Source organism: Urocampus carinirostris, chromosome 4, assembly GCF_059441175.1.
Source record: "Urocampus carinirostris isolate Australia breed hairy pipefish chromosome 4, RoL_Ucar_1.0, whole genome shotgun sequence".
NCBI lineage: Eukaryota > Metazoa > Chordata > Actinopteri > Syngnathiformes > Syngnathidae > Urocampus > Urocampus carinirostris.
The window spans coordinates 19180598-19192892 of record NC_142352.1 but is presented as its reverse complement, the minus strand read 5'-3'; the positions used below and the strand labels follow the sequence as shown (position 1 = coordinate 19192892).

Genomic DNA, 12295 nt, shown 5'->3' with positions numbered 1-12295 from the left:
CTGCCTCTTATCACCTCTTTCTCTGTTTTTTACAATGCCACCCTCTCTCTCCCTCCCGTCTTCTCTCTCTCCGTTTTCACTCTTCCATTGTCACTCCCCATTTTCCCTCTATGCCTACTTCTCTCTCTCTCTGCCTTTTTTATCCTCCTTTTTTCCCTCTGCCTCCCACTCTTTGTTTTCCACACCCGTTTATCTCTCTGTGCCTCTCGCATGCCCTCTCTCTCTCACTGTCGCCCTCATCCTCTTCCTCTTTCCCTCTCTGTTTTTCTCTCTGCCCTTCTCTCTCTCAGCCTTTCTCTCTGCCTTTCTCTATTTTTCTCTCTGCCTTTCTCTCTCTCTGTTTTCTTCTCTGCCTTTCTCTCTCTCCATTTTCTTCTCTGCCTTTTTCTGTCTATCTCTCTCTGCCTCTGTCTTGCTCTTTTTCCCCCTCTCTCTCTGCCTGTCTCTCTCGCTCTTTCTCTCTGCCTCTCTCTCTCTCTTTCTGCTTCTCTACCTCTCTCTCTGCCTCTTTCTCTCTGCCTCTCTCTCTCTCTTTCTGCTTCTCTACCTCTCTCTCTGCCTGTTTCTCTCTGCCTCTCTCTCACTTTCTCACTCAGTTTTTCACTCTCTACCTCTCTATTTATAGTTTTCTCCCTCTGCCACTGTTTTTCGATCTCCGCCTCTCTCTCGCTAGGAGATTAGGAATCAAGAATTAAGTGAAGTGTTTTGTGGCTTACAAACACTGAGGGGATCTCCTCACCTCACAAGCTCTGCATCACAGATCAAGTTTTCCTTCCTTGCAACTTGTCACCGTGTTTGATGCCAAGTGGGCCGTTCAGGCGCTCCACTAATACCTTGGAAAACTAACTGGCACCTTCCATTGGGAGATTTACAGCGGGACATTTTCTATTTGTTTTTACCTCTCAAATGAAGCTATATTTTATTTTTAAGTTACTTAAAACTAAACTAGGTTCAGATTAAGATAAATCTGCAACAAAACAAAACATTAGATTAATGGAATCTACAAAGTTGAGGAAAGAAATAATGGTTACCGTAAATTCCGGACTATAAGCCGCTACTTTTTTCCCAAATGTTCAAACCTGCGGCTTATTCAGTGATGCGGCCAATTTATGTATTTTTTCTAACAGCCGCCAGCGGCGCTCGAGTACAAAGGGTAAGATTTAGACCGGTGGAATATATGCAGGTGTGCTGCAAGCATGTTTTTGAATAAGGGAGCGAAGGATGACGTCTATATGACAAAGTCTCTTTCCCGTACTGGGGAAGACGACTTTAATGACGTCAGTTATAAGGAGGAAGATGAGCATGGTTTACCATGATTTTAACAAATACTGTATTTTTTTCAACAGACCCGTTTCCTTGTGTTGCAAGCGCTTTCCTAGTAGCATTTTGCTACCCTTCACAGACACGGTTTGGGATGAAAGTTATAATATTATTATTAAAGGTTTGAAAACTCTCTTGGTGTACCGTCTTTCTTTGTAAATATGTGTAACCATGTATAATATGTATTTGCAACTGTATATTTTTGTAATGTATTTATTTTAGAGATTGATTCTGATATGTTTTCCACGGGCGAATCAAAAAGAAGGGGCTAATACAACGGGGGCTGATGGGAAGTGGAGTAAAGGTGAGACGTGTTTATGGATGCAGCGGACAATAGTGGATACATATTTTTCCCAACCTTACCTTTGAAAATATACTTTTTTTTTTCCCTTGGATTATTTTTAACAAGACCCGGACTATGCAGGTCTGCTTTATATCTTAAGTACCGGTATCATTTTACGTTCAATTTGCCGGCTGTTGTTTTTGGACTGTGTACTTCATATTTAGTTAAAGTTGCGGGACTCAAAGTCGGGTTTGGATTAATTTCGTGATTGTGATACATGTTTTAATAAGGGCGCATGCGGCTTATATGCAGGTGCGGCTTGTGTACGTACAAAAGCGGTTATACTCTTAAAATGTTGTTGGTGCGGCTTATAATCAGGTGCGCTCTATAGTCCGGAATTTACGATAATTGAATTTAAATGAAATAAATAAAAAAAAAAAAACAGTTATCATTTTAAATTAGTTAATTTAGTTATGAGAAAATTATCAGTATATATTTTTTCAACAATTACCTCTGTATTTTGGACAAAAAATAATATATATTTAGGTCATTGTTAGCTTAGGGTTTGCTTAGCCTTAGCCGTGCACCTTTACGAGAAGTAAACATATTAACCTAACCCCACACAAAACTTTCTTCCACCTTAAAAAAAAACAGACGCTACACAGAAAATCCTTAATAGTCGCTTAACGTAAGCATAGTAAAGGGAAAGTCGCAAGAAATCAGAAGTCATACAAAATGGTGGTGAACAGACTATATACATCCTGGCAAAGATTTGCAGAATGATCCGGCAAAAAGGACAGTGGCCATCTGCATGGACAAAATCGCTAGTAATTACGCAAATAAAGAAAGGAAACCTCTAACTATGCTCCAACTACAGAACTATAAGTCTCTTCAGCCATGCAAAAAATCTGGCAGTTATCACCACAAACATCCCCATAAATCACTAAGCGCTTGAACCTGTCACCAAAATATAAATATCTTGGAGCTGTCGTATCAGAGGATGGGCCAGAACCAGAAATCATGGTCAGGATAGATTAAACCACAGCCACTCTAGCAAGATTAAACATATATGGAGGCACAAGAACATAGCAGTGAAATCAAAGATCAGACTCATGCAAGTGCTGGTTACTGGTTAAGGAGCTCTTCTTGGGACTCAAAGGTCGCATGTTTAATTCCCAGCTACTCCGAGTTAAATGTCAAAGTGTCTTTGGGCAAGACACTGAACCCCTGATCCCTAGCATGGCTGCCTCTGGCTATCGATGTGTGAGTGTGTGTGTGAATGGGTGGGTGTGAAGCACATTGTAAAGACCTTAGGGAGGTCTTCAGTGACTTGAAAAGCACTATTTCAATGTGACCATTCACCACTTACCTCCATCTTCCTATATGCTTGCGAGACATGGGCTCCAACAGCAAAACTGGGAAACTTCTAGGCATCAGCTACAGGTAACATACAAAATGGTGGCTAACACCATCAGGGGCACATTGGACCCTACAAAGAACTGTTGTCAATTGAGCGCAGACAAAAACTTCAATGTTAAGTTCACGTCACAAGATCATCAGGATTGGCCAAGATCATTCTCCAGGGCACAGTCCAATGGGGCAAGAGGAGAGGAAGACCGAAAAAGAACTGGGCCGACAACATTAAGGAATACACTGGGGTCAACTTTGCCGAACAAAAAAACGGCCAGGAATCGTCAACAGTGGAGAAGGCTGTCCAGAGTTGCGTCCTCATTGGTGCCCTGAAAACCCATGCGGTTTTTAAGCTCCCTAGCGCTTTTCCAAAAATGTTTGGAAATTTAAAAAGAAGAGGGAGGAAAAAATATTTTTGTTTTAATAAGGTTTCTGTAGGAGGACAAACATGACACAAACACGTTTTATACATTCACACATTTTCCACGTTTGTGACAAAGTACCTAGTTGGAAGTGAGAGGAAAGGTAATTGCACTACTTCTAGAGACATTAGGTAAACACAAAATAGATTTACGAAGTGGATTGGATCTCTGACTGGATGCTCCAGACGAAGTTTCGTTGTTCTTTGACAATGACGATACATTTTCTGAACTCTCCAAACTACACTAAACTAAAATAATACAGAAAATTAAAGATATGCCTCTCTTGGCTAACACAGTAAAGGAAAGGGCCTGTACAATGGCAAGCAAAATCAAGATAAAACAAATCAAGGACATTAATTCAGTACCAGAATATTCAATTACCTGTAATGAATTGAGTGATGTGATGGATATCTTTATCGCATGTCTTTATTTTTGAAGCACTGAAACATACTGTAATTGATTATTGTTGTAATAAAGTTAATCTTGAGGCAGTATCTTACAGTAGTCACGTGGTGCATTAATCTCTACAGCAGGGGTGGCCAACCCGCGGCTCTCGAGCCGCATGCGGCTCTTGAACTAGTTTCATGCGGCTCTTTAGGAGCTGTTATACACTGGTTTAATGCGGCTCTTTCGAAGCTGTAACATGACATGCATCAAGAATGTTTAGCCGGCACTGTAATTTGCCTTCCCTACAGCTAGATGGCACTCTGACAATGAATGTCTGTTTTAGTGACGTAAAACGAGCGACGAGAAAATATTTGTTTGACAAAATGTATTGTAGTCAATTTATGTGAAATTACCTCTTGAAATGGCAGGTAAAAAGGCACAGCCAAACTAAAATATGAAGAAGAACACAGGACGTTTTTGCCAGAATAGGAGAGTTTATATTATTTTATTGAACGTAATGGCAAGCCTATCCGCCTTATACGTAACGCGGCATTAGCACATTTCAAAGCTTCAAATCTTCAGCGTCAATTCAGCGCACTCCACCCTAACATCGAACAGGAATTTCCAAAAGGGACTGAACTTAGTAAGAAAAAGTTGTTGACTACGAAAAGCAAAGCAGAAAAACAGTTGCATTTCTTTCAAAAAAAATATGAAACACTCTGAGACCGTAACGCTTGCTTCTTATCAGTTAGCTTGGAACATAGCACGGGCTAAAAAGCTATACAACGAAAGAGAATTCATTAAAAATGCGTCATTGACGCCTTTGAAATCTTGGCTCCTGTAGACAACAAACTAAAACAGAGCAAATTAGATGTTCAACTGTCTCGCCACAGTATGGAACGAAGAATATCCAATATTAATGCAGCTGTTGAATAACAGTTGCACACTGACCTGCAAACAAACTGCAAGAGCTACGGATGGAGCGCCAGCCATCATCGGATCAATGAACAGGCTTGTGGGACTGTACAAAGCTGATCAAACATTTCCAGACTTTTGGGATTTCCACTGCATCATCCACAGGGAGCAACTCGTGTCTAAATCACTCAAATTTGACAACGTCATGAAACCTGTGATGGAAATCGTCAACTTCATCTGCACACATAGAATAGAATAGAATATGCCTTTATTGTCATTGTTACAACATGGGATATGCTGTGACATGCGCTTAACCGGAGGATATTCAGGAATATCATCGCTGAACTGGACCAAGGACTTCCAGGTGACCTGCCGCTGCACTGCACTGTGAGGTGGCTGGCAAAAAGCCAGGTACTATCTCGCTTCTTTGAGCTTTTGGATCCAGTGAAACTTCATGGAAGAGAAGGACAAGGACTATCCCAAGCTCTCAGACCTCAAGTCGATAATGGATCTGGAACAGTGCTCACTCACAATGTTAACTGTTGAAAATTATTTATATTATCATGTTGGTGTGGTTATTTTCATCAGATCTAGTCGAGTAGAGATTTGTGTATGCGTACGTACATGATTAAAAGATGTTTATGTGTATAATGTGGCTTTTTAGTAACAAAGAAAAAAAATAATCAACTCGCCCCCGTTAACAACTATGATGTGGCTCTTTGTAGTAACACAGACGAAAAATTGGCTCTTAGTCGCTGAATGGTTGGCCACCCCTGCTCTACAGGATGCACGGCATCCAACTTAGTCATTTTGATAGTAGGCCTATATAGATACAGGATCTGTTGTGATTGTTAGAAGGCTTATATGATCCATTATCTGGACCACTTATCCTCAGTAGGGTCACGGAGGTGCTGGAGCCCATCCCAGCTATTTTCAGGCAGTGGTCAGGGGACACCCTGGACTGGTTGCCAGCCAGTCGCAGGGCACACAGAGACAGACAACTCGCCCGCTATTTCATACAGAGGGACAATTTGGACCGGGCAATTAACCTGACATGCACATTTTTGGAATGTGGTAGGAAACCGGAGTGCCCGAATGAAACCCACACAAGCACGGGGAGAACATGCAAACTCCACATAGGAAGGTTTGATCCCATGACCTTGGTACTGTGCCGCGGACGCACTAACCACTCAGCCGTCGCGAAGCCCAGGCTTATAAAAGTTTTTTTTTATTTTTTGCAGTTTTTGAGTAAATTGTCTTTGGGCGTCTTTCAACATGTTCGGTTGCAGACCCCGAGTTTAAGCGATCCGTGAACAGTAAATCAAGTTGAAGGTTTCACATTTCAGAAGGCAACTTTTATCAAACCGTAAACAGAGCACAGCCTACTCGTTTTAGAGGCCCACTGCAACAACACACACGTGGGTGTTTTCTGCTTTCTTTTCAGCAGAATGACGCACGAAACACCCACCAAACAGCTAAAAACTCACATACAGCTGCACGACTTCCTGCTCTCACATATAAACCAAATTCATATTTTCTACAAACTCACAAAGCTGGGCTGGAATAAATAATGCACATTTTCGAAAAAAAAACGCCCTGCTTCATCTCTGGAGGGAAGGACGAACGATCGTTGACTGTCAGGAACTCGGCAGCGGAGTCGAACGTAGTACAGCACACGCGAGGTCAAAGGTGGACTCGACGCTTTATCGGCGCCGAGGGGATGGAGACAAGCAGTAAGGAGAGATAGCGGCACGGAGAAATAGGTCAGCGAGAAAACGTGTCAGGCTGTGGAGAAAGAGAGTGGACGCCGCTCTCTTGTTGTCATCGCGTCTCCGGAGGAAAATGCAGTGGCGACGACTTGGCCTCCTCAATGCCTTACAAGGTTGCTGAATGAGGCCTGGCGAAATGTCTGGCCGCGTTGCTAAGCCAACATTCAACAAATACAAACGTGTGGCCGTGCTCGCGCTGGCTGCCACCCTGGGATGCACGTGCACGGTCACGTCCACGCACACTGATAGCGACACGTCCTCACACGGACACGCTGTGCAGGAGACGGATGCTCTCAGTCTCACTTGTTTCTAGATTTACGAAAATATTCTTTCAACAGCTAAATAACATAAGATATTGAGAAATACACAATTCATTCGCTTTGAAACCCAAATTTTGGGTGCACTTTATATTCAAAGTTATAGTCAGTATAGTTTTGCATACCCCTTAATCACAAGGAGTCTCAAACGGCTGCACGGACCACATAGTCTTGCAAACTACAGACAATTATTACACCATCCCCTGATCTAGAACCTATATGAGGGCAAGGAAAAACTCAAAAACCTCAACACCAGGAAAATGAAGAAACCTTGAGAAGGGACCGTACATGAGGTTACCCCCCTTCAGGATGACAAGCTGCAATAACAAACGACTATATTTGTGCAATGAAAGATCACTGACCACAATCGCAAAACATTGCAATGGGAATAAAACCCGGGTCACAGCGGTGTAAGCACCAAATCCTAACCCCTGGACCACCAGATATAGATATTTGGTTCTGAACTGGTCTGACTTCAGAAATTACCATGCCACCGTAAATAAGAACTCAAATCAAAAGAATCCACTTTTCAAATGTATTCGATAAAAAAATTGTGCAGTCTAAACCACAGATAGTAAAATTGACCACCAAAACGGCTTTAAGTAACACTATTCCTTTTTTGTCAATTAGCAGCATTTTTAATGAAACCCAAAAGGCTTCATTTCAGTTGCTTTGTCTTCAAGATAATAAAAGGAATTTCTTATATTTTCTCCACTGTATGCCATGATCAACATATGCGAACAAACATTAACAACAATAGTCGATAGAAATAAAATGTCCTTCTCTCTTAGCTGATATAATATATTAATTTTGCAATATTTTTCTCATTGTAAGTAAGAAGTGTTTAAAGCAGGGGTCAGGAATCTATGGCTCACAAGTCATATTTGGCTCTTTTCATAAGTAAAAATGGCATGGAGCGAAATAGAAAGTGCGCGATTAACGGATTAATCGTAACATTCGAGTCCATTCTCGCATGTATAAAGCAAAGACAATGCAGACTGGGAATGAGGTTGGATCAAGTATATTCAGGACAATTTTTTTGACTACAGTTTATAGTTTACACTTTACACCAACAGACCTTGTTTTGGCTGTCAATCGCTTAAAAATCCTTTACTGTATATGGAAGCTCATTAAACAATTTGCAGTATGTTCAACATGTGTAAACGAACACACATAAAGAATATTTTTCTGTGGTGTGAAAAGGTGGGTGTCAACTTACATCTGCAGGGAACTATCACCATCTACTGTTAAGGAGTTTAAATGACCCTCAGTCATTTTTTTTTCATAGCATTAGATAGATAGATAGATAGATAGATAGATACTTTGTTCATCCCCGAAGGGAAATTCACATTTCCAGCAGCATCCCTGAGCTGAGAACAATCGAGAACAATCGAAAATAACACGGGAGCTGCTGGAGTGGCTGCCATTCGTGACGGCGCCGGAAGAAAAGATTCAATTTGAATCATGTACAAACAAACAAACAATTGAATCGTGTACAAACAAACAAACAAAAGTTCGTACCTGAGTTGTCTGTCGGCATGGCCGTATATGTTAATGAGGTTAAAATCATTCCCTATATAAGAAAGTCTTGCTAAGATTGCGCGTCCGTCTCTCATCACAGTACTCCCCTTTATGATGAGTTGAGGGTTAAAATGACAAATATACTAAAAACCACGGACATTCTGGTCAGTCACATTGAAAAACAGGAGAGCGTCCCTTCTCAAGGTTTCTTCATTTTCCTCATGTTGAGGTTTTTGAGTTTTTCCTTGCCCTCATATAGGTTTTAGATGAGGGCATGGTGTAATAATAGTTTGTAGTTTGCAATAGTATGTGGTCTGTGTAGCCCTTTGAGACTCCTTGTAATTAAGTGCTATACATATAAACATGACTTGACTTGACTGAGGTTTTCCCTTGTCCTCATGTAGGTTTTAGATCAGGGGATGGTGTCATAATAGTCTGTGCAGCCCTTTGAGACTCCTTGTGATTAAGGGTGTCACAAATAAACATGACTTGACTTGACGTTTGTCTTTTTCAAGTGTCTCCGATGAACTTCCTGTATTCTACAACTACAAATTGTGCTAAAACACTGTAATCATTATTTTGTATTATTATTTTTTTATACTAACAACAATATTTAATAGGAACAAAACAGTCAAAAATCTAGAAATCTGGAAAATCTGAAAACGGCCTGCCAATTTCAACCCCAAGCTCACTGTCATTGTACCCGAGTGAGACCTTGTCTAGAGAAGGGACTGCACAATACACAAAGAGGTAAGTATTAGTTTCAGGAGCGAGCAGCAGCAAGTCAACTGCAGGAGAGAGAGTGGGAAAGGTGAGAGGAGAGAGAGTGGGAAAGGTGAGATGGCACAACATTCATTTGGACAGGTAACTTAAAATTAGTTTTACCTGGTTATATCAGTATTATTTTCCCCCCATTTTATTAACACTCCACTTATTGAAACATGAATATTTTGTTTGTTTGTTTGTTTGTACATGATTCAATTGTTTGTTTGTTTGTACATGATTCAAATTGAATCTTTTCTTCCGGCGCCGTCACGAATGGCAGCCACTCCAGCAGCTCCCGTGTTATTTTCGATTGTTCTCGATTGTTCTCAGCTCAGGGATGCTGCTGGAAATGTGAATTTCCCTTCGGGGATGAACAAAGTATCTATCTATCTATCTATCTATCTATCTATCTATCTATCTATCTATCTATCAATTTTGAGTCCCGTCCCACTAGCTGAGAAATACTGATATAGATGACATACGAAAAAGTATTATATTTAACCTGTATTTCATCATAACAGACCATTTTTGAGACGAATGTTAGAGAAAGGCGAAAACAGAACGTTGTCCTGAAATATATAAAGAAACACAGAAAGTATGACTACGGGAACAACTCTATGGTGTTTCTGATGATAAATCAGACTTTGAAGTACATTAAATAAATGTATTGTAAATCTTATGTTGGTACAGGGAACAAAAAAGGTTTGATCCTTACACAAAATCAAATCATTTATATCACTGGTTTTCCCATGGTTAGGATTTAGCGCGCTCACCACTATAAAACGGGTTTCCAATTTAAATTATAAGTGAGCCTTTACATGAATCAATAAAGAAATTATGAAATAATGCAAAAATTAAATATTTTTTTCTGAAAATAAATGTCAATGAATTTTGGAACACAATTATAAAGAATATACATCATTACTTAATAAATTGTAAAATAATGAAAAAAATATTCTGGCTCAACTTCTTTTGAGCCAGGGCAAACTTGAAAAATAATAATGATAATAATAATTATCGAGGCACACCGTCCATTGAAAATGTTTAAAAATTAAAAGCTTTAATTATCATGTTGCCTTAATTGACAATATAGTTTTACCTATCATCTGTGGCTTATGAGGTAATACAGGTCATTTTCATTAATAATTTGATTTTACTATATACTTTTACCTTTTTTTCCTCAAGTTTGGAAATAGTTTTGTCTTGTTTTTCTAGAAAATAAACAAAATAGTACTTCAAATGATTAAATGACCTACCATGGAGCAAAAAACAGTTTTTGTTTTAAATATATTCCTCCTTTCTTTTAATAAAATAACCGAATAATACTACTATGAGCCAAATTTTCACTTCATTCAATTTATTGTATTATTGTTTTGCAGTTCAATCTTTTAAGTTTTTTTGAAAACAGAATAAGTTCAATATTGTTTTCCTTGACTATTTCCTGAGCAGAGTAAATTAGTACATATTTTAAAAAGGAGTAATCTGCTGCCACCTACTGATATGGATGAATGATACAGTTACCCCAGCTAATCACTGAAAGAAAACAAGGATATAAAAAATGGCATTTTTTTGCAGAGATAAAATTGGGCAATTTCCTGCAGCAACTACACTAGGTCCCCTGTACAAAGCTTAAAAACACAGTTTTAAATTACCAAAGAAATAAAGAGAGAAAAATGGAATTGTCAAAATAGTTTCAAGATTTCTAAATATTTTGTTTCATCTAAAAATGGTTGATATTAATTTTTTAAATATATAAAATAATTTGAAAAATAATAAGAATGATCTAAAAGTTAAATACAAAAATGCAAATGTACTAAAGAATTATGATTACATTAAGTTTAAAACAATTACAAAATATATTCTTCTAAAATGCCAAAGAAAAAATTGTCTCTAGGTTTCTGATTTTCTTGTTTTGCTCCCAATAAGAATTGTTCATTTATATTTTTCAAATCGATAAAATAATAAGAAAATAAATATAATAATATAAAAATATATAAATGTATTTGTACTAGAAATATTTTTTTAATATATTGTAAAATAATGAAATATATACTATTTTAAAATACAAAAAAAGGTAAAAAAAATAAGTTTCAGTCTCAGTTGCTGATCATTTTGTTCCTACCAAAGATTATTGATATCATTGTATTACATATAAAATAATAGAATAAAATAATTACAAATACTTTTTTGAAAATATACAAAAAATGTAAACATCAAATTCCTAGAAAAATATTGTTAATTAATAGAAAAATAATTCAAATAACATTTCATAAACAATGCCAAAAAGAGAAAAATCAGAAGAGTCTCAGTCTCAATTGAATCTAGATTATCAACTGTTTTGTTCCTACTAAATATAGTTGGTATTATTTTTGTTAGATATAAAATGTTTAAAAAATAATCAAATAAAAATATTGTAATATTAAAAAATTGATAATATACTTACATAATAGAAAAACCCTAAATAAATTGTAAATTTAAAAAAAATCTTGGAAAGTGTCTACTTTCCAAGATTTGTTTTTGTTACAGTACAATACAATGGTACCAAACTATCGCACTGGGGCCCTTTGCAGCCGGTTAATAATTTTTAGTTGCCTGCACCATGAACAAAAAACATTTTCTTTTAAATGAATATGAAATTGGCTTCAATTGTGAGGCTTCAATAAAAGCAAGCCACGAAATAAATTCCATGAACTATTCCAAGTCCTGACCTGAGCATTTCTCCGAATTTCAGCGACGGTTTGAGAGCCCCGTGGTCGTCCAAAACCCGGCTGCTGGTTCAGAGATGGAATTTGGGTTTTGACGGGCAAATCCAAAGCCGGTAGCCTGACAGGAACTTGAGGGATGGGGATAGCGCTGTGAACCGGCTTAGGGAGTCCTGATTTCATGCTTGAGGCCACCACAATTGCCGGCATCTTATTCCCGGCTCCAGATGATGACTTCACCTTCCTGTCAGATTTTGATTTAAGACTCTGCACTGGAAAAGTCACGAGTGGTCCACAAAGTCCAGGAACTGAAGTCAAAAGTCCAGATTTAGTCAGTCAAAGCATCCGTTTCTCTCCATTGATGAGCATCGTGAAGTCATTCAGTTGTAGAAGAATGGAATTTTGACAGTTATAGCCTTCAATGGCAATGAATGAGTGAATTGAGCTGCCGAATGGTCCATTTCTTCGATTCCAGTAATGAATG

The 12295-nt window shown here is 38.4% G+C and overlaps 1 protein-coding gene across 5 annotated transcripts in view; it reads right to left on the bottom strand.

Moving 5' to 3' along the window:
- The window catches only part of LOC148367052 (protein HTATIP2-like), a 244274-nt gene extending 232253 nt beyond the window's left edge, over positions 1–12021 (bottom strand). For all 5 annotated transcript variants that reach the window (XM_088333845.1, XM_088333850.1, XM_088333847.1 and 2 more), the window contains exon 1: positions 11818–12021. In XM_088333845.1, the coding sequence (XP_088189971.1) occupies positions 11818–12021 (204 nt within the window). The remainder of the gene's footprint in view (positions 1–11817) is intronic.
- Positions 12022–12295: the final 274 nt, after the last annotated feature.